The 23562-nt window shown below is 38.8% G+C and overlaps 1 protein-coding gene and 1 long non-coding RNA gene across 3 annotated transcripts in view; one reads left to right on the top strand and one right to left on the bottom strand.

Moving 5' to 3' along the window:
* LOC140480554 (uncharacterized) overlaps positions 1-22613 on the top strand; it is a 57152-nt gene extending 34539 nt beyond the window's left edge. For both annotated transcript variants that reach the window (XM_072575536.1, XM_072575535.1), the window contains exons 9-18: positions 1188-1254; positions 3660-3755; positions 3874-3984; positions 8778-8907; positions 9324-9384; positions 15614-15679; positions 16586-16693; positions 17673-17859; positions 19122-19355; positions 22367-22613. In XM_072575536.1, coding sequence (XP_072431637.1) covers positions 1188-1254; positions 3660-3755; positions 3874-3984; positions 8778-8907; positions 9324-9384; positions 15614-15679; positions 16586-16693; positions 17673-17859; positions 19122-19355; positions 22367-22434 — 1128 coding nt within the window. In that variant the 3' untranslated portion in view covers positions 22435-22613. The remainder of the gene's footprint in view (positions 1-1187; positions 1255-3659; positions 3756-3873; positions 3985-8777; positions 8908-9323; positions 9385-15613; positions 15680-16585; positions 16694-17672; positions 17860-19121; positions 19356-22366) is intronic.
* LOC140480555 (uncharacterized) lies at positions 3978-17679 on the bottom strand. Its single transcript, XR_011961344.1, has 3 exons — positions 14785-17679; positions 9746-9881; positions 3978-4917 (listed from the first exon to the last, which is right to left on the bottom strand). It is a non-coding gene; the product is annotated as an uncharacterized lncRNA (long non-coding RNA).
* Positions 22614-23562: the final 949 nt, after the last annotated feature.

Below are 23562 nucleotides of genomic sequence, written 5' to 3'. Positions count from 1 at the left end.
GTAGACAACCCTTTATTCGAAATCCCGAAATCCGAAAAGCTCCAAAGTCCAAAGGTTATTTTTAAAGTTTTTTTTCTCATTAACAAGGTTGTTTCGCATGCAAACAGTTAACCCAAGTCGACACTCACTCGATGCGTGTCACTCAGATGGGAGGGCATGGCCCAGCACTGACAGGCCTCGATTCTGTTTCAAGGCCCATTTTACTCACAGTGAGTAAGCTGTTCGGTAAGAATTTCCAAAATTTCTCCATCAAACTGTCACTTATTCTGAAATTTGAAAAATTCTGAATTCCAAAAACCAGCTGGTCCCAAGCATTTTGGATAAAGGATTGTGCATCTATACAGGGGAGTGATTGTATGGAACTAGCTGCCAGAAAAGATGGTGCGAGTGGGTACAATTAGAAATTTAAAAGGCATCTAGATGGGTATATGAATAGGAATGGTTTCGAGGAATGTGAGCCAAATGCTGGCAAATGGACTAGATCAGTTTAGGATATCTGGTCAGTGTAGGTGTATTGGACTGAAGGGTCTGTTTCCATGCTATGTAACTCTGACTCTATGTTGCCCTCTTAACTGACCATTTGTTGCTGGCAAATATAATAAGCTATTTGGCTATATCTGTGTGAAAAGGCAAAGCAACACAGAAATATTGTAATGCTACATGTTTTTAATGAGTCAACAATATATGAAATGGCAAGGAAAGGAATGCAGCGTACAGTGAGCGTCCAAGTAAGTGCAAAATCAGCTAGTCTTATGTACCTTTTCCGAAAGTACTTATTCATCTTAATCTATAATTGAATCACTGTTTCAGGGAGATTTGAAACTTGATCAGTGAAATTTAAAGCAAGATAAAGAAATGCATAAAAGCAGTTTAGCAATGGAATTTCCAATCTGAAACCAAACTATAGCCATGGGTGGGGGTAAAAGGAAAGAAATGCACAAGAAGCCAGATATCATTGGGCAATGGTTCTCGAGCTAGGGGTAACAACTAGTGGAGAAAATATTACAGGTACAAAGTTGTTATAATAATAGCAAGTGCTAATAATGAAGGTATTTAAGCCAAGAGGAATATTTGTGAGAAAGGTTTGAGTACTAGCTTCATGCCAGCTGGTGTGGACTAGGGCGGGTGTTTTGATGATCAGCTGATGCTTGGAGCTCTTTCAGAAATATTCATTATGTGAATTTCAGGTTGTCCTGGATGATACCCCAGTTGAATTTTCTGGAGGAAACTCTGGGAAAAGAGTTCCCGATAACTGTAAGTCTCTTAGGCTCAGACTCTGTGTTTGACTAACTGCAAAGGTTTCAATTTATCTTTTTATCTTGTCCATTAACAAATATGTATCGGTTTTGCTATCTAAGAAATGTGGTAGCTGTGCTGAGAGTATAGGAGGTGTAAGTTAATGGATGACACCAAAATTGGTAGTATAGTGGCTTGTGAAAAATGTTATCTAAGATTGCAAAGAGATCTTGATCAATTAAGTCAATGGGCTGAGGAGTGGCAGATGGAATTTAATTTGGATAAATGCAAGGTATTGCATTTTGGTAAAACAAGTAAGGGCAAGACTCGTACAGTTAATGGTAGGACCCTGAATAGTATTGTAGAACAGGGAAACCTAGGGGGTTCAGGTTGAAATTTGCATCACAGGTAGACAGGGTGGTTAGAACGCTTATCGTCATTGCTCAGACCTTTGAGAATATGAGTTGAGACATCATGTTGAGGTTGTAAATGACGTTGGTGAGGCCTCTTTTGGAGTATTCTGTGTAGTTCTTGTTGTCCTCTTCTAAGAAGGATATTATTAAATTAGAGAGGGTTCAGAAAAGATTTACCAGGATGTTGCTGGGAATGGAGGGTTTGAGTTACAAGGATAGGCTGGGACTTTTTTCCCCCGAGTATAGGAGGTTGAGGATTAACCTTTATAGAGGCTTAAACTCATGAAGGGCATAGATAAGGTAAATAGCAAAGGTTTTTGCCCCCGGGTAGGGGAGTTCAAAACTAGTGGGCATATTTTTAAGGCGAGAGGAGAAAAATTTACAAAGGACATGAGGGGTAACTTTTTTTTTAATACTGTGGTTCATGTGTGGAATGAACTGTCAGAGGAAGTGGTGGATGCAGATACAATTATAACATTTAAAGGACATCGGGATAAGTCCATGAATAGGAAAAGTTTGGAAGGATGTGGGCCAAATGCAGGCAAATGTTCAGTTTGGGAACATGGTTGGCATAGACTTTTTGAACTGAAGGGTCTGTTTCCAGTGTGTCTCAGAGGAAATGTACTCATTTGATGCCGAGAATGATGGGGTTTTCTTGTGAGGAAAGGTTGAATAGACTATGTCTGTTTCCACCGGAACTTTGAGTGAGCGGCAATTTGATCCTGAACAGCCTTGACAAGGGGAACATGGAAAAAATGTTCTCGTATTTCCAGAGATAAGGAGGACTGTTTTAAAATTACATATTATCCTTTTTAATGACAAATAAAGAGAAATAACTTTGGAACTCTGCAACAGAAGTTAGGATATTAACATTTGGAGAATTCAGCAATGATGAATTCCTGCAAAATGATGGGCAGCAGTTAGGCTCGCTCTTGGAGATGGTCATTGCCTGGCTCTTGTGTGGTGCAATTGTTACTTACCACTTATCAGCCCAGGTCTTGCGCTATTTGGATATGTACTGCAGTATTTGATGAATCTCAAATGATTCTCAACATCGTGGAATTGGCAGTAAATGTCTCCATATCCAACCTTGCTATAGAAGGAGAGTCATTGGGAATAGTTTCAGGGATGAGCAACTTCATGACGAAATACTTTTCACGCACTGAGGGGCTATGGTCTATAGTGGAGGCAGATTCAATTGAAGCATTGAAAAAGGGAATTAGACTATTATCCAAAAAGAGAATGTGCAGGTTTGCAGTGAGAAGCTGGAAGAATGGCATTAAGTGAACTGTTTGCTGTGAGTCTGTGCAGATTTCATGTACTGAATGACAACGTCTTGCATGGGAAGAATTCTTAAATTCTGCAGTGGAATTCTCACCTGAAGGTAACTAAATTTGAGGCAGGAAATCAAGCTCCATATAATGATCAAATAGCATAAAAACCCAACAGGTTCTGTTATGCCTTTCAGGAAGGAAATCTGCCGTTCCTGTTCAATGTGACCCACCTATTACTCCAAATCCATAACAATATGATTAACTCTTAGCTGCCTTCTGAAGTACTTTCAAAAGCCTCTCAGTTGGAGGATAGGCAACAAGTGCCAATGATATCCTGAATTAAGTTTTAAACATGAGCTGAAAGGGAAAAACTACCATATTTTGGTGGCATTCCATATTTGTTAAAGTAGATCCCTGATATTCACTAGTTTACATCATTAGAGTATGTGGAAATTAGATATAATTCATATTTGCTATGAATTTGCATATTTAAAACCATTTTGCTTTTAGTATTTAGAATGGTCAAAGCTTTGTGTTGTGAAAACTTCAGGAGTAGCTTTCGTTAGAGTATGAGTGCTGCAAATTTTATTTTCTACAAATCAAGAATAGCATGATCACAGTTTAGGGTGGGTAATTATTTTCAATGCATGCAAGAAGGTTTCCACTCAGCAACACCTAATTAATGTGGCTTGATAGACTGCTTTATACTTTCAAAGTTCTGTTTTTGCTGATTCAGATGGCCAGTCACAACATGACAATTTTGGAAGTAGTTTTAATCATTTTAATTTGGAAAATCCCAGCGTCTATGACCCAAGATGGATACGATCGCAAGGTAAGGGAGCTAACTTGGTTTACGTGCACAAACTTGGTAAAGAAACCCCGATGACTGATTTTTAAGTAACTGAATAAATAACTTATTTGACATAATTTATATTCTTTTGGTTTTTCAGATGGACAGTCAGATAAATATTCAAGACACGAGAATTTTAGAAGTAGTTTTGGTCAGCCTGATAACATGGGAAATTCTAGTTCTTATGAATCAAGAATGCCTCCTTGTCACGGTAGGAATAAGAGACAGATGGTGACGTGGTGATGTTGTTACTGTACTCTAATCCAGAAACCAAGGCTCGTGCTTTCGGAATATGGGTTCAAACCCCACCGTGGCAAATGCTGAAATTTGAAGGCCGTAAAAATCTGGAATTTAAAGCTAGCCTAATGCTGACCTGGTAACCATTGTTGAATATTGTAAAAGTCCACTTAGCTCATTAATGCCCTTTAGGGAAGGGAATCTACCATCCTTACCTGGCCTAGTCTACTTGTAACTCCAGACCCAATTGATTATCAATTGCCCTTCCAAATAATTCAGATTAAGGAGTAATTCGGGATGCACAACAAATGCTGCTCTAGACAATGACATCCATTTGCCATGAACACATTTTTTTAAACAGGTCCTTGTTTATCACTGGCTAGATGTAAAAGATCAAAACTCTGTCATACTGGCTTGGGAGATCACAAGCTTAAAGTGGTAGTAGAATGCACTGCTGTCTCCGGACTAGGAAAGGGAAACTCAGTATGTTCAAGTACTCTTCATTTTCTTTTGTCAACCTTACTGGAACACGTATGCTTTTGGTATGTGAATGAAAATTATTTTTTTTCCCTTTAAACTCTCAGCCTTTGCAGGCCAATAGATTTTCAAACGTCTGTTTGACTCGCCCCTGGTATGTTTTTAACCTCCAAATGAAATGGGAAAAATAGACGGCAAATATCTTGTAACAAATTCTTTCAAAGTAGCAATGAAGGTGTGCCATCTGGTTTTATTATTCTGTTTTGAATCATAATCTTGGTTGTTCCAGAATCCACACAAGCCTGGCTATATCTGATACATAAAACACTGTACTCCTGCAATCTTTTTCATTTGTTCTTGAAAGGGTTGCTTTTTGCACTGGCAAGATTTTATTTAATTTGCCTTGGCTTCTCTTAGATAGTTAGATGATCTGTTGGGTAGAGAATACAGAAATGTAATTCAGATATGAGTAGTTTGGTAACTTGAGTAAATGCTTCCATGATAATGTAACTCTTGTTCTGCTCAAGGGAGAAGGTGCTAGCAAAATAAACATAGTGAGTTATTACAGCCACAGTGCACAAGTGGAGAAGTAATCTAATCTTTTTTTTTTAAATCTTAAAAAGAGGTTCCATTTTGAGTAGAATGTCAATGAAGATGCAACAATCTACAGCCAAGAGATTTGGGAACAGTAACAGTTTACCTGTGTAATCACTTATGTGGAGAATCAGATGCAATAGATAAACAAGTGCATTGAGCATGAGCAGTCCGCATTCACTGTCTGTTATTTGAAATCAGATAGAAGAAAGCTTTAGAATGCTTGTTCAGACCTTGTTGAAGCACAGTTCATGGTTATCAGTCAAGTGTGAGTGGGCCATAAGAAGGATGATGGAGTCATCATCTATAGTACATGGGCCTGGGGACTGATCAAGTCCTACCCAATCCTTTCTTTTTGCCCCCAAACCTTTTCACCCACTTGCCAGAGTCGTCTGTCCTAACCAGCACGCAATATTTTTTGTCTCCGATCTAATGGTTCCCAAAGCCTACATTTCAGTGAGCCTAAGCATGAGCTGAGCGGAGTAGTCTGCTGTAATAACTCTAAGAAAACCTGCTGATCTTTCCTTGAGTCAGATACATTAGGAACAATTAAGCAGCTATTGGATAGATACATGGATGATAGTAAAATGAAGGGTATGGAGGTTAGTCTGATCTTTAGAGTAGGATAAAAGGTCGGCACAACATCGAGGGCCAAAAGGCTTGTACTGTGCTGTACTGTTCTATATTCTAAAATGCTGACACTGGAGCAGAGAAGCATATGTGTGTAGAGGTGGCAGAAACAGCAGAGGGATCCTCGGAGTGTGGAGATAAGTGGGATGGAAAGTAAGGACAAGGGGAATCTTATTCATTGTCTGGGAAAGTGGGAAAGCATGAGCACAGAAATACAAGAAATAGAAATAAAGAAAATAGATGCTGGAGTTAGCCATTTTGAGGAGGTTGAGGTTTTGTAGAGATTTATAAAATCATGAGGGGCACAGATCAGGTGAATAGCAAGGGTCACCATTCACTGGGTGAAGATATTTCTCCCCCTCTTAGTCCTAAATGGCCTCCCCTATCCTTAGACAGTGACTCCAGGCTCTGGACTCTCTGACCATCAGGAATATCCTTCATATGTTTGCCCTGTCTAGAATTTAATGCTTCCATGAGACCTCTCTGATGGGTTGAACATGGCTGCAGACCATGTCAAATAAGTGGAGGGGGATCCTTGGTTGAGGAAAAGCAGCCCAAAGTGGCATCATCAGAACACATGTAACAAAGCTGGAGAAACTGGGAGAATAAGATTAAATGGAACACTTGCAGGCAACAGAGTGTGTGGAGACATAGTCGAGGTCACTGTGAATTTATAATTTATATTGACAGTCTTCAAAAATAAAAACCCTGAAGTCAAGGAAGAGAAGGAAAGAGTCCAGTGGACCAAGTGAAAGTGAGAGATGGATGGAAATTGGAAGCAAAACTGACTAATTTTTCTAATTCTTGACAAGAGCAAGAAGCAGCAATGAAGATGTGTATATAGAGAAAGAATTGTGGCTGTGGCCTGAGTAAGACTGGAACAAGGAATGTTCCACATAACCTGCAAATAGACATATGAAGCTAGCCATGCCCATACTTTTGACTTGGAGAAAATTAATTGTGTTAATGGAGAAGTTGTTCAAAGTGTAAACAAACACGGCCATGTGAAGGAATGGGTGGAGATTGAAAAGTGGCTTGTACAAGGAAGAAACAGAGGGCTTGCAGACCATCCTAATGTTTAAGAGGGATTGTATATCCCATTAAGAGGAGTTGGCTCGGGCCAGAAAACTGGAAATCATGGAAATGACATGAAGCTTCAGAAGAATCAAGAATGTGAGCTGGAAAGACTGAACAAGGGAGGAGGAAAGAAAAGTCAAGGTATGAATAAATAAGTCTGGTGAAACTAAGTGTCTTAAAAATATAGGTAGATAATAATAAATTGAATAAGGTATTTGGGAGAAACTTTTTTTCATCCCATATGTGACATGATTGTAGTTACCCAAAAGGAGAATTTACAGCAAACACCATTAGAATTTATGAACGGATAATGGGATGCGCTATGGGGTTAGTTGAAGGGAGATGTGAGGAGGCCCAGGAGCATGAATGCCATCTAGGACTTGTTGGTCTGAATGGCCTGATTTTGTGCTGTAAACTTGATGTAACTCGAGTGCAAGTAGTAGTAATGTTTTGATGTTTGGCTCCATTCCTGAAAACATTAGTTTAACTGAAAATACTTGTGTGTGAATCCAGTGTTTGCATTGGAATAGATGTTTAAAGCCAGTGTTGAGTTCCTTCAGACATCATCTTCCTATGAAAACCAATATATTAATTTGTCATATGGTGCAACATTATGCAATCCAAGCTGAAATAACTGCAAAAATGCATTAATGAATGTAAACTGAAAACTATAGATTCGCATACTTCAATGTCTCTCTTTCTTGTCCTCTCCTAGGCGCCACTAAAATTTTGAAGGCAGGGGACTTTTTTTTTAAGCTTCATTGTTTCAGTATAAGTTAATATTCTGGTTTCTTTTAGTATTTGTGCAGCTTTCTGATTTATCTTGCTGTTTCTTCTGTGGCTTGTGGTACCAAAATTGACAGACTGACAGACCTGGGAAATGTGGTGCAGTTCTTCAGTCTCCATTTGGCCTGTTGACAGAGTTTAGTTTTACCTCATTATCCAAATGCAACTGCATTTGTAGCTGTTTACTTTGTAACATAATTTATGTAATGGCTTTGAACGTGTTAGAACCTTATGGTCATTCACTTTTTAACTGAATGTGAATGTCACTGACAAGATCAAAATTTGTTGCTGACTCTTAATTTGAATGGAATTTTCAGTAGGCTTTTCAGACTCGACCACACACGCTGTGGGTCTAGAGTTCTACGTAGGCCAAATCAAGTAAGGATGACCAATATCCTTCTCTTAAGGGACAGAAATGAACCAAGCTGTTTTCTTTATATAACAACTGTTGGTTGTTTCATGGTTCTCCACTGTGAAAATAGCTTTCAATTCCAGATTCTTTTGTATATGAATTCAAATTCAACCAACTGCCATGGGGGAATTTGAATCCGCATGACCCAGAGCAGTAACCTGGGTCTCTGAATTACTTTTGTAGTGACATTACAACCTTGTCATTGTGCCAAAAATACAGCAATGAAATAGCACTGGAAGTGAGAAACACATACAATATTCCCAGGTCACATTACACCAATCAAGTTCCAATGTCAGATCAATCAAGAATGATTCGACCGTGACATAATAACACACACTGCATGATGAAAAATCAGAAATGTAAATATAACTCAAAGCTCCAATCCCAAAAGAAAGCAAATGAAGCTGTTATTTGGGGCAACATTAAATGAAAACTACCTGACCACATTACATCTTTATTGTTAAGCAGTCCTACCTACTTTTTGGCTGGCATTTCTGTTATATACATTTATTTTAAAACCAACTTGTTTCATCCCTTTGTTTAAAAGTAAGGACTTTGCATTTGACTCTCAATTCCTAATAAAGACTTGATGTCTACGCTGCAAAGGGAGAGTATGTTTTAATTCAGCCAATATCCAAGTTTTCATCTTAATGTCAAAAGCATCTCAAATGTTTGCATAGAATAATCTAATTTTAATCTTTTGTAGCTGCCATCTCCCTGCTCCATGTTTGGGAGTCCTTTTATTTACCACACTACCTCTCAGTAAAGTTAATATGTATTGCTTTCTCAAGATTATAGATCAGCTGGAGAGATGTTGCATGATGACTGGAGAAAACATGTAAAATCTGAAGATGACTTTATGGATTGGAGTGAAGACATGCGAAATTCTGGAGATAATTACAGGAGAGGCGAACCACTGAGGTAATAAAAATGTTGGGGTGTATCACTTAATGAAACTTCTAGCATCCCTATTGAGGGAAAATTTAAATGCCTCAGCTGTTTGTGTTCTCAATTACAGCATTCAGCGCCCTACCTAAGCCCTTTTATATTCCCAGCCCCTCTCTTTTCATGTTTAAAATTTGGATCACTCTCTTAATCTATTAATCCCTGGCTGAGCGTAAGCATTCTACGCACAAATCAATATAATGTTTTGAGGTTTGCTTAGCGTTAAAGATATTTAATGAATATAAGTTGGTGTATTGAACAATTTGCCAGTGGCAATTGTGCTGTATAGTGAAAAGTTGGTTCAAATTGCAAGCAGAAAGTCCTTTTCATTTTTTAATCAAGTCTTTTTCTTTAACTTTGAGCTGCTAGTTACATTTTTCTTTCTTGCCTAGGAATTATCGTAATGATTATTCCAAAGGATCCGATGTTGATGATCGTTGGATGCAAAGTGACGTAAGTTGCTGAATGGTGTATGTAGTTGCCTGATAGTTTACTTTAGGTGTAGGTTTAAAAATAGTTAATTATTTTCAGTCCCAAGCTTTGGCCATTGCTAGCTCAGCCAGTGTTTATTGCCGTTGAAAAGGTGGTGAGTTTCCCACTTAGACCACTGCAAGCCTTGGTGGGCAGGTAAACACTCTACTTAATCAATGCTGACAAGTTAAAACTTTGTGGTTACCAAATGTTTTCCAAGGAAGAAAAGGAACTGTCCACGTGCTCAAAATTTGACCCCTCAAAATCTTGAAGGCAGTGACTTATGCTGAATCTGATTCTGTAGGTACTGTCAATCTGCCAATACTTGAATAAAGTAACCAACCTTTGTGTGTGAATCCAAGCACAGGGTTTTGGTTAGTTGGCTGTAAACCGTCATTGACATGATTTTCTCGATCTCCATGAAACTAGACATGAGCATTTTTGCACTTTTAGGTGGCATATCCCAGAAAATTATGCACCTTGAGTGGGGTGAAAAACAAAAATAAAGCTTGTAAATTCAAAGATTTTAAATGCAGCAACTTCACAATGTTTGAAGAATAATGAAATGGAACCTGTTGACCTTGTCTTTTAAAGACAACACTCAGCCTATACTTGTGCACAAATTTCCTATGTTGCTAAATGGGTCATGATGCACTTAGTAGTTTTTCAAGGAAGAAAAGGAACTGTCCATGTGCTCAAAATTTGGCTCCTAAAGAGGGAAACTAATTTTATGTGTCACCTGAAATTGTAGTCGGTCTCCTAAAGTTATCTGGATTAAGTCTATGGTCAATCCATTGCTACAAAGTTAATCTGATATATGCAGCAGATGAATGACTGGCATTGTTTCTTTTCACAAGCAAACAAAACAACTTTAAAAGATAAGAAACCATTGGCATTTATGCATAAGTCAAGCCTACCTTTTCATAGGCAATGCAGTGAACCAAAGCAAAAGATTTGCCAACTTCTTAAAGAACATAGAACTTTGGATCAGTTCAGGCCTTCAGCCCTCTATGTTGTGTTCACCTTTTATCCTATTCGAAATTCAAACTAACCTACATACCCTATATTTGACTATCGGCCATGTGCCTATCCAAGAGTTGCTTAAATGTCTCTAATGTATCTGACTATACTACCATTGCAAGCAGTGCGTTCCATACACACACACACACACACACCACTTTGTGTAAAGAACCTACGTCTGACATCTCCCCAAACCTTCCTCCAATCTCCTAAAAATTTTGCCCCCTCGTGATTAGTCATTTCTGCCATGGGAAAAAGTCTCTGGCAACCCACTTTAACTATGCACTTGTACACCTCTACCAAGTCACCAGTCATGCTTCTTTGCTCCAGTGAGAATGCAGATTTCTCCAGCTTTCTCATTTCCCCTCCCCCCACCTTTTTTCAGTCCCAACCCTCAGACTCAGCACCGTCGCCTTGACCTGCAATCTTCTTCCCGACCCCTCCACCCCCACCCCCTCTCCGGCCTATCACCCTCACCTTACCTCCTTCCATCTATCATATTCCCAGCGCCCCTCCCCCAAGTCCCTCCTCCCTACTTTTATCTTAGCCTGCTTGGCATACCCTCCTCATTCCTGAAGAAGGGCTAATGCCCGAAACGTCGATTCTCCTGTTCCTTTGATGCTGCCTGACCTGCTGCACTTTTCCAGCAACACATTTTTAAGCTCTGATCTCCAGCATCTGCAGTCCTCACTTTCTTCCAGTGAGAAAAGCCCTAGCTTCATAAGACAAGCCCTCCAGTCCAGGCAGCATTCTGGTAAATATCCTCTGCACCCTCTCTAAAGTTTTCACATCTTTTCTATAAAAAGGCGACCAGAACTGAACACAAGTGTGGTCTAACCAGAGCTCTGTAGAGCATAACCTCGCAGCACTTAAACTCAATCCCCCCTCTAATGAAAGCCCTTCATAACATCCCTATCAACTTGGGTGGCAACTTTGAGGGATCTATGGACATGGACCCCAAGATCCCTCTGTTCCTCCACACTGCTAAGAATCCTGTCTTTTAATCTGCATTCAAATTTGACCTTCCAAAATGAATCACTTCACACTTTTCCAGATTGAACTCCATCTGCCACTTATCAGCCCAGTTCTGCATCCTGGCAATGTCCTGTTGCAACCTACAACAACCTTCCAAACTATCCACAACTCCACTGACCTTCGTGTCATTGGCAAACTTACTAACCCACCCTGCCACTTGCTCATCTAAGTCATCTATTAAAATTACAAAGAGCAAAGGTCTCAAAACAGATCCCTGCGGAATAGCACTGGTCACTGAGGTGCACGCTGATTACCATCCATCTACCACCACTGTGTCTTCTACAGGTCAGCCAATTCTGTATCTAGACAGCCGAATTTCCCTGTATCCCATGCTTCTTAATTTTCTGAATGAGCCTACCATGGGGAACCTTATCAAACACCTTGCTAAAATCCATATACACCACATGTACTGGTCCACCTTCATCAGTGAGTTTTGTAACATCCTCAAAGAATTCAGTAAGGTTTGTGAGGCATGACTTGCTCCTCTCAAAGTCATGCTGACTATCTCCAATCAAGCTGTGTTTTTTCAAATAAGCACAAATTCTGTTGCTGAGAATCCTCTCCAATAATTTGCCCACCACCGACATAAGACTTTGACAAATGTGCACTTTTCATCAATTGTAGACTTATTCCAAGACCCATTATCCTGACTATGGTTTTCTAACTACATTAGATGTTTGACATAGGATCAGAAATAAGCCATTCAAGCCCATCAACTCTGCTGTACCATTCAACAAGTTCATGATTGTTCCGAAAATCTTCAATTCCATTTTCTTGCCTTTTCCTCCAACCCTTGACAACCTTGTCTGTACTTAATGACCCAACTTCCACAGTCTTCTGTAGTAACGTATTCCACAGTTTCACAACCCTCAGAAGAGGCTCCTCCTCATCACTGAATTAACTAGGCCATCTCTTTATGCACTCTGCTCCTAAACTGTCCCACAGGTCAAAACAGCTTCTCTATATCTACCCTGTCAAGTCCTCCTAAGAATCTTTACATATTGCAATAAAGTTACCTCTCTTTAACTAAACTTAAATGAGAAGAGACCTACATCTCCTCATAAGACAAGTCCTCCATGCCCAGATCAACCAAGAATACCTTCTCTGGACTGCCTCCAAGACCAGCATATCTTGGCCTAGCTAAGGGACTAAACTTCTCCATATTCTAAGTGAGGTCTGACTAGTGCCTTGTATAGTTTTGGCAAGACTTCCTTGTTTTATACTCCATTTCCTTTGAAATGAAGGCCAATACTCCATTTATTTTCCTAATTACCCACTGAATCTGTTTGTTTGTTTATTTTTTATGATTTATGCGTGAGGAGTCCTAAATCCTACTGTGCTGCTGCTTTCTGCAGACTCTCTCCATTTAAGTAATATTCAGTATCTCAATTCTTCCCACCAAAGCGTATAACTTCCCATTTCCACAAATTATATTCTGCTGGCCAAACTTTGCCTGTTCATGTAACTTGTCTATATACCTCTGCAAGCAGTGTCATCCACAAACTTAGCAATAATATTCACTTCAGTGACACAGATCATGATTATATGTTGTAAATAATTGTGCTCCCCTGCATCAATTCTTGTGGCACTCTGCTAGTTACAGGTTGCCATCCTAAAGAAGTCTCCGTATCCCAATTCTTTTGCCTTCCATTCGGTAGCCAATTCTCGATTAATGCAAATGCACTGCTACCCATACCAGTGGCTCTTAAGTAGCCTTGTGTTGTATCTTATCAAATGATTTGTGAAAATCCAAATTTTGACATCTACTGGTTTTCATCTATGTATCTTGCTCGTTGCTGCCTAAAAAAAAAATTCATTTTCCATACATGATTTCACCATCATGAAGCCAAGTTGATTCTGTTTGATTATTTCTAAATGTGCTGTTCTTCTGTATCCTTTAAAATAGATTCATTTTCCCAATGACCGATTAATAGATGACAGAACTGCATGATGATTATTCCCATCTTAACCTCTGCACATTGAAGCCAGTTATTATTTTCCCAGACATATTGATCAGGGATCACTTGCAAAAACTTTCTGATCTGTACACCTCAACACCATGACATACAGAGAATGTTACATTCAGAAGACCATTTCATAATCCTGGTATTAGTTTGAGATACCTTACTGAAGAACAATCATGTTAAAGGTAGTTTAGATATCTTGAGAGCACTGTCTACCTCTAGTTAAACACTTTCGGATATTCTGCCTTTCCTCTGAAAACATTTACCGTTGCACTTTTGAGCTCAGTTCGTTCTTAGAACAAAAATCTCCCTGTTCATAGTGTATCCCTACCCACTTTGCTGTCAGTTTAATAGTTTCTTGCATCTGCCAAATTGAAGAAGCCAGTTTGCTCTTATCACTCTGTATTGGAGGTTTTCACTTGGCCTTCAAATTGGTCTTTTCCCCCCTCTGGCATCCAGACAGCCTCCACCTCACCACCTCCACTCCCTGCTCCACTTCTGTTGAACCCCACCCCCTCCAAATGCAATAAAGGTGGGTCCTTCTTGTCGTCCTCTACCACTCCACCAGCCTCCACATCCAATATATCATCCTTTTTAAAAAAAAACTTCCATCACCTCCAATTAGACTCCACCAACAAGATATCTTCCCCTCACCACTCCTCTCTGCCTTCTGCAAGGACTGTTCCCTTCACCAATTCTTGGTTTGCGCCACTCTCCCCACCAACCTCACCCCCCGAACCCCCAGGTACATTCCCCTGCAACCAGAGAAGATGCAAAACCTGGCTGACAGACGACCCCCCTCACCTCTATCCAGGGCCCCAAACAGTCCTTCAGATGAGACTGAGGTTCACCTGCCTCTCCTCCAATCTAGTTTATTGTAACCAGTGCTCCCAATGTGGTCTTTTGTACATCAGTGAGACCAAACATAAACTCAGGATACGTTTCGCCAAGCATCTCAGCCGGGCCCACAGGTGCCAACCTGACCTTCTAGTCACCACCCATTTTAATTCCCTTGTCCCACTCCTTTTCTGACATGACCGTACTTGGCCTCCTCCATTGCCACAGCAAATCAGACCACAAATTGGACAAACAACACTTCATCTTCTGCCTGGGCAGCCTACAGCCCAGAGAACTCAACACTGAGTTCTCCAATTTCAAATAACCTCTCTTCCCATCCTCTGATTCCCTTTCTAGCATTCCCCCTCCCCCCCACAACTTCCATTCCTCCCATCGACCAACCTGGACTACCCTCTACCTCTGTTCACCTTTCCCTTCCTCGTCATCCCGCTCCTGTCCCCAAAACTCTCTATCTCCCCCCCCTCCCCCCACCCCACCCTTTATCTGCAGTTCCCCTTACACCTACCCCAGTCCTGAAGAAGGGGTACACCCAAAATGTTGACTTCTCTATCTCCTGATGCTGCCTGGTTTGCTGTGTTCTTCCAGCCTCCTGTTTGTCCACCTCAGAAGAGAGTAGAATAGGATAATGAATATAAATCAGGTAATCTATCAACACATGCTGGCATTAAACTGGAAGTCTTCTGAGCCTGATAGCAAAAGTAAAATATATAATATTTCCCAGGAACTTAATGTTGTGGCTGCTTTCATCTTCAGCTTGGAGTAGCATCCCTCCAGGATTGTTCTGGAGTTTGCAAGAAATGAAGATCTATTTCCAAGACATTTGTGAGGAATCTATAATCAAAATCATGGGAATGTTAGCATTTCCAAGTTTTTATCAATAGAAATATTGGGAATGCTGGCAGAGGTCTACATGACTGTTGTGGGAATCTTGTAATGAAAGGTCCAGGAGTGTATTTAACTAGAATGAACATCCCTATGTCCAGCAATGTATTTTCCCACATGTTTTTCCAAAGAAAATTGTTCCACTTCCTTAATCTGCAAATTCTCTAAACCTTCTATCAATTTGTCAACATTGGTTCTCTTGAGGGAGAAAAATCCCAAAATAATTCTGCCATTCATGTGGAGCAGCAAGAGCACTCACTGTTCAAAATTGTAGGCTCACCACTCGTGGCAGTATTAATGAGTAGACATGTTTATTTCTGACTTATAAGCAAAAATAAGATAATTTGTTTCATCAGTCATCTTTACAACTAAAGTTCATTTTAAGTATATATTGTGTATTTGGTGCAGTTAGTTTCTTATATCTGTGTTTTCCCACTTCTGTTGAGTTTTAGTTTGAACCGTACGGATCATCTGATTCCAAACCTGCCTATACAAACGAGGATTTTTTTGAATATTTGGTGAGTCTGAAATTTTTACAGTAGAGAATTTGTGGAGAAACAGATAAACACAGCAATCAAAACATCAAATTATATTAATTGGAAAACAAAGCTAGTTTTTAAAATTGTTCCTGCCACTAGTGTTGCAGAAGATTTTTATACTCCTAACAGGTAAACTTTGCATAGAAAACTGTCTGAACCCTTTTAAGTTTTACAATATCCTTCCGATAGGAAGGAGACCAGAATTGCACGTAATGTTCCAACAGTGGCCTAACCAATGTCCTGTACTGCTGCAGCATGACCTCCCAACTCCTGTACTCGGTACTCTGACCAATAAAGGAAAGCATACCAAATGCCTTCTTCACTATCCTGTCCACCAGTGACTCCACTTTCAAGGAGCTATGAACCAGGACTCCAAGATCTCTTTGTTCAGCAACACTCCCTAGGACCTTATCATTAAGTGTATAAGTCCTGCTCTGATTTGCTTTCCCAAAATGCAGCACCTTGCATTTATTTAAATGAAACTCCATCTGATCAAAATCTCATTGTAATCTGAGGTAACTTTCTTCACTGTCCATTACACCTCCAATTTTGGTGTCATCTGCAAACTTACTAATTGTACCTCTTATGTTCACATCCAAATCATTTATGTAAATGACGAAAAGAATTGGACCCAGCACCAATCCTTGTGGCACTCCGCTGATCACAGGCCTCCAGTCTGAAAAACAACCCTCCACCACTACCCTCTGTCTTCTAACTTTGAGCCAGTTCTATATCCAAATATATCCTGTATTCAATGAGATCTAACCTTGCTAACCAGTCTCCCATGAGGAACTTTGTCAAACGCCTTAATGAAGTCAATATAGATCACGTCCACCACTCTGCCCTCATCAATCCTCTTTGTTATTTTTGTGTCTTGTCTTACAGCAAAATTTTCAAATCACTAGTGATAGTGACGCAAGTTTTGCCTTGAAAGTTACACAGAGTCTCACAGATGGACTAATGGAATATCGCCTCAAGACAATGACTGGACTAGTAAGTATTTGAAATGATTTCAATTGCACTACTTGTTTCTGTCATTTTGGTCTGAGTTTGAAACACTTTAGCACTAATTCTCCAAATCCAGTAAAAATGACCTTGGTCTGGCCCAGAGCAAGCAGAAATAAATTGAGAGACTGTGAATCTTCCTCTAACTTGATTGACTCTGTTTTTAATTAAGGAAAGATAAACACAGTGAGGTGGCAACACTTAAAGGTGGACAGTTTGCCAATGAAGAGCAAGTTGAGATGACAGAAAATTTGACTAATTCTTTCAAATAATAGAGACAGGGTAGCACCAAAAACTTTTAGGGATGAAGAAATGAAATTCTGCTACAGGATGGTCCATTATCAATGCCTGATGGCTACCCTCCAATAAAAGTGCAATTACAGACTGAGGGGCATCAGCAACCTAAGTAATGAGGTCCATCTAGGTGTCTCAAACCTGATTCTAAATCAACAAGTAATTGCTGGTATTGTGAATAGAATGAATGTAACAATTCAAATCTCTGCTGAGAGTTATGCTTCACTACTGTGAGGATTAACTGATGGTCAGTCACGCCTGCATTCTGTTCACCTTGTGTTAATATATTTAAGTTATAAAAGATTAATGTATTTGTTCATACACAGATAACAACCTGTTTTAATTGCTGTGTATTACATTGTATTAAGTGTTTTGTTGTTAAATGTACTTTTTTTTTAAAATGAGCCATCCCTTCTACTTGTTGTGGTGAAGTAAGTTTCAAAATGTTGTAAATTTCAGTCTGCCAGAATGCCTCCTGCAAACATGAGGGGTTTTTTTTGAAAAAAATCAAAATGTTCAATTTTTAGGTTTATGGTCGATATGTATTAAAGCAATTGGGTGATCTTGTCTGAAGTAGCTAATTTGCGAACTATGCATGTAAAATCGTTTACAATTCCTTTCTTTAATCATTTTTACTGCACCTAGTAGACTTCTCATGCTTTTCTTCCATCAGAATCAAGACAAAAGGCCTCTCTTGGATGAGGAATTGAGACACCTTCCCAGTATATCAGATGAACATTCAAGATACGAATCTCCCATGTCACATTCAATTTTGTCACGTCCAGCTTTATCAGATCCAGCACCAGGAAACACTCAGAGATACACTGGTAGCTCAACTCACTTTAGACCTAAATATAAAGGTAAATTGAGCAAAACATTTATATCTTCAACAACTTACAGGAAACCTCATTGCAACAGAATGTAGAATAGAAAGTAGTCAGGAATTCAATCAGCAATGTAACTGGAGAAATAAATGAAAAGTAAAATTGACCATTATCAATGTAGCTTGCCTTTTGGCCAAAAATATGAATCAGCTGTGAAACTTAACAGAGTAAAGTTAGCCCAAGGCAATAAAGACCATATTGGACATAACCTTTGGGGCAGCACAATGGCTCAGTGGTTAGCACTGCTGCTTCATAGCATCAGGAACCCAGGTTCGAGTCCAGTCTCGGGCGACTGGGTGGAGCTTGCACATTCTCCCCATGTCTGCGTGGGTTTCCTCTGGGTGCTCCGATTTCCTCCCACAGTCCAAAGATACGCAGTTTAGGTGAATTGGCCATTCTAAATTGCCTGTAGGGTTAGGTGCATTAGTCAGAGGGAAATGGATTTGGGTGGATTACTCTTCGGAGGGTCGGTGTGGACTTGTTGGGCCAAAGGGCCTGTTTCCACACTGTAGGGAGTCTAATCTAGTCTAATTATCAAAATATGTACTCTGAACATATGCACTCTGAATTACTCTGCTAACTTTAAGCCACCAGGCAAAAAACACATGATTTGAAAAGGGAACACAGCAGTATTTGAAGAATAATCTCCAGTATAAACTTTGAGTTATGATGAAAAGTTTAGAAAATCTCAAGCTGTACAGTCTAAAGAGGATGTTAAGAGGCAAAATTACTTAAGTAAAAGTGTTGATTTGCCTTACATATACCTAATGTTGTGTAGACCTGAATGCCAACAGGTTACGTTAATGAAAATGAAACTTGGTTTGTTGAAGAAGTAATTTTTCTTTAAATTAGCATAACTGTTGGAATTTGTAGATAAGAAGAGCTGCTCTAAAGGAATAAAAACAAAATGCAGTGGAAAAATTCAGGTTTCTGAGCAGAGAAACAAAGTTAATGTTTTCCATCCAAAATGACTTCCTCTCAACATCTACAGTACATTACTATTTTTTTAAACTGCTCAAATACTTTGATTATATATAGTGAATTACTTTAAAATAGGAATAAACTTAATTGACCAAGTTTCTTTTTCTTGTCCATGACGCTTGTGAATTCTATGCAAAACTATATGAAACCATAAAACAGTACATGAAAATATTTCTACTTTAGACTTTTAAAAAGGTTGTACAGCAAAGCAGTATTAATATTTTCAGTGCCTCTTATTGGTTTATTGTATTTTACAGTTGGTGGTGCCTGGAAAAAAGCAGTTGCAATGCAATCTAAAGCAAATTTCAAAAAAACAGGTTTTCAATCAAATCAAAGGCCACTCAAACCATCAACATTTCACACCAGTCTGTCAAAATCAAAACATGGTGGTGTTTTGACCCCACACCTGCTTAAGGCGGTCCGTGGAATGGATATTAATAGAGCCACAAAAACCTTGGCTAAACTATCAAAAACTAATCCAGCACTGAAAGGTGAGAATTGCATATCCTCTTAATTTGTCAATTTACATTTGTTTCGTGAAGTTTGGTTTTTTTGTGCCATTATCCAAGTGTACTAAATTTCATCTATGTAGCAAAATTAATTCATGTAATAATCAAATAATTATCATTGTGTATTTTGATTTTTGTCATGTTATTTGATTATTTAGAACTTGGATTTGTAGAAGTTATCTTATTGGGAGCTTAGCATACTACTGGAGCTTCTTCTGTAACATCAGTGGCAGTATCTGCACTACGTGGTTTCAAAATGGAGTCTCAGCAGCAACTTCGCACAGGCAATTAGGAAGAACAATTGATCTTGGCCGGTGACCAAAAATTTTACTTCACTTTCCACAAGTGATTGTGAAGATTGTTAATTAAATGCCATAGGGATTAGTGTCAAAAAGTGTGGTGCTGAGAAAAGCACAGCAGGTCAGGCAGCACCCAAAGAGTAGGAAAGCCATCGTTTTGGCCATAAGCCCTTCATCAGGAATTAGTGATTAGGGATTAGTATTGCAGTCGCAACAATTTACAATTTAATGACATCGGTGAACATTAGTGGGAAATCAAGTTGTGAGCAGGACAAAGTTTGCAAAGGAATATAGCTCAAGTAAGTGGATGAAAAATATGTGGATACAGTGTAATGTACTTTTTTTTAGTAAAAATGGATAGATGGGGCTGCTCTCATGTGAATCTCAATGTTAGCGTACAAGTACATCATAACTTGCAACAGAGTCTAACATTCACATTACATTACAAGAATATAAAAACAGGGAAGTCCTACTCTGAAGTGTGGGGTGAGGGGAGGGGTGTCTGGGAGGGTTGCGAGCTGTCTTGAGGTTTCAGCTTTCAGTCACTGGAATTTGGAAGAATGAAAAATGAGAGGTGTTAATGAGAGATTCTAGAGTCTATGGTTGCATCACAGAACAGAAAATATGTTCTTTCTGTTAATTGCACTGTTCAGCTCTTCCATCATAAACCATTTGGTTATTTATTCACTTTCATATTGAAAGTTCAAATTAAATCATTATGCACTTTCCTTTCAATCAGTGAATTCCAAATTATAAAATTGTGATGTTGACTCTGGTAGTTTGCAAAGCAAAGAATCTTCCAGCTTTCCTTCAGTTATTTTATGAATAACCCTCAAAATTAAATTCCCCCATAACATTGTGCTCTAAAGAAGGCAACTCAATTTCAGTAACCTCTCCACAAAACTGACGTTCATCATCTTTAGTACCGTTGCATCTTCTCTTAAATCTTGTCATCCTTAATTTTTCCTCCATGAACTAGGTATTCTGGTCGATGGAAGTGCTACTGACTGCAAAGATAATTACTGCCTCACTTTTTTAAATGTCCTTGCAGCTAGGTCTTTGACTTTGCTGCACCATCAATTGTTTCGTATAATTATCCACAGAGAATAATGGAGAGACTTCTTTTTTGACTGTCACATCAGTTTTGAATATAGAGGGGAATGATGGCGTGGAATGGGCTTGTTGACCAGTAACCGACTCAAAATTAACAGGGGAGCAATGCTAGAGTATCACTCAAAATCTAGAGTAAAATTAGAGTATCACTCAGTATCTCTGAAACTGAAGTTACTATCAATTATAAGAGGCCCACACTGCTCCTGGTGGTTCAAACACCCTGTGCACAACAGCACGGAATATCTCTGTCATAAGAATATCTAACCCTTTTAAGCAATGATTTCTGTTATGAAAAGCCAAAGATCTTTCCTTTCCTTTATTCTATTTAATATTGCTTCTGTTCATATGGTTTAATTTTTTTTCTTCCAAAGTTCATAACTTAATGCAGAGAATTGTGAAGTGTATCTGAACATGTGTGCTCATTTCCTTAGCCTGCCTATGCCCTCCTGAAGTTCTCTTCACTATAAATTGGTATTGAGGGCAGGTCAAAAAGAGATTCATTTCACTAGGCTGATTCCTGGGATGAAGGTGTTATCAAGAACAGCTAAACCGATTTAGAAGAATGATGGATTATCTTACCGAAACAAACTGAGGGGGAATAACAGGGTAAAAGTTGTGAAGATTTTTCCATTAGTGGGAAAACCTCAAACTAGGGATCTGGTAACAGAATAAAAGGACGCATACTTTTGAAACTGAGGTGCAAAGGAATTTCTTCTACAGAGTAGTGAATGGTTCGACTGAAGGTATTTAAAGAGAAAGTAGATAGGGGACTAGAGGACTCTAGTGCAAAAGAGTTGTGGCCTGGGCCAGTTTTGAGCTAAATGGTGTATTCCTGTTCCTACTTATTCTCATGGAATGTATTTATGACTGAGATGGACAAACTGGGGCGTAGTAAGGCCCAAGGTTAGCCGTATTTGCAATGATAGCAGAACAGGCTTGTCAGCCCATTTGGTCTTCTGTTCTTACATACCTTGGCTATTCCTCTTTTTTTTAAAAACAAAAGGGTTTAAGGTTTTGTACCAACCAATCCTCTTGGGGTTGAATTTCCTCACTCCGACTCAGAATAGAAAAATTAGTCATACAGCAAGGAAACAGATCCTTCAGATGGCAAACGTAATCCCAAACTAATTAGTCCCATTTAAATGGTCCTAGCCCATATCCCTCCAAACCTTTCCTATTCATGCACTTATCCAAATTGTTTTAAACATTATAATTGTACCCGCATCCACCACTTCCTCAGGAAGTTCGTTTCACACACAAAACACCCTCTGTCAAAAAAAATTGCCTCATCTTTTTAAAAATCTTTCTCCTCTCACCTTAATGTGCCTTCTAGTCTTGAAATCCCACATCCTAGGGAAAAGACAACTACCATTATCTATACTCATTATTTTACTAACTTCTATAAGATTGCTTTTAAACCTCCTATGCTCCAGTGAAAAACGTCCCAGCCTATCCAGTCCTTTATAACTCAAACCTTCCCATACCCTGCAACATCTTTGGTACATATGTTTTAAATTGCTCTGCACTTAGTTTTAAATAATTCATATTTTTTCACTTCATGGTAATTTTCTTTGTTTCTAGGTGTAAAGGTCTCTGTCTTGGTTAATGTACTGATAGAGGCTGGCGTGCTGAAGAATATGCAGACTTAAGACCAGCACCAGCTGAATAAGTGGAGTTGGTATTTACATGAGAACATCAGGAGGACTGTAATAAAGATCTAGACTTTTTGCTTCTTGTGAGACTTTAAGCTTTATTCAGATTATCATCTTAGAAGGTGACCACTGGTAAAACTTTGAAATTCTTCATTAAATTCAGTTTTTAAAAAAAACCCAGACTAGCTTGTATGAAATAAACTTTTTTTCATATCTTTTGGGGGTGGTGAAACATTGAGATATCAAATGTTTTGTTGCATTTTTCTTAAGGTTGATGGATGTTTCTCAAGTATTTTTTGTTTAACGTATTCTACATATGGTGTAAAGACTGTACAATGAAACCTTGCAGCTTTGATTCCATTTGTAATAAATACTGTTGTCCATGGTGAAATATAGTGACTTACCTTTTTGCCTGGATTCAGTCACATGTTAAATCTTGGTGTACTCATCATATTGTGGTAACTCATCAAAACTTCAGAGTTGAAAAATATTAACGTTGTATTCTTGGATTTAATTTATAAATGGAGATCCTGAAAATTACTGAGGAGAATTAATTTGGATGTATGTAGGGCTTCCTAATCTTAACTAAAAGATCAAGGCTACAAATTAAGTTCTCGTTAATTTTATGGGTTTCCAGAACTATATTCCTTGCAGATGAATTCATGATTTCAAACATCAAATACTGACCTTAAAAAACTTTGATGTGACTAGTCTTCAGTAAAGTACAATAAAATGTATTTTTTGTTTAGGTTTCTAAACAGGTTTGAGAACTAAATTAAGGTCAGAAATTGTTCTGTAACAACAAAAACAGTTGCTTTATAGTTGAATTATTTTTTGATTGATCTCCTGCATTGTTTAATGTCCTGTGCTTAACAAATGCACTGCACTGTGTCAAAAATAAAGCATTATACACCTCCTGTGTGAATTTGAATTGGTGGTGCCAATTTCAGAACAGGATGGTGAAATGGAAAGAAGGGGATTTCCATAATCCAGCAGGTTAATTGTGTTAGCTGCTTGTTTATATATAATACTCCTGGGGTTCATTTCAAACTTGACCTGGCACAGTAATGTACTAATAAGCAGACATCTTGATTTCAATATCTGAATGTGGACCAGTGATTTTTT

This window comes from Chiloscyllium punctatum, chromosome 8 (assembly GCF_047496795.1).
Source record: "Chiloscyllium punctatum isolate Juve2018m chromosome 8, sChiPun1.3, whole genome shotgun sequence".
In the NCBI taxonomy this organism is placed as follows: domain Eukaryota; kingdom Metazoa; phylum Chordata; class Chondrichthyes; order Orectolobiformes; family Hemiscylliidae; genus Chiloscyllium; species Chiloscyllium punctatum.
This window is presented reverse-complemented; position numbering and strand designations above follow the sequence as displayed.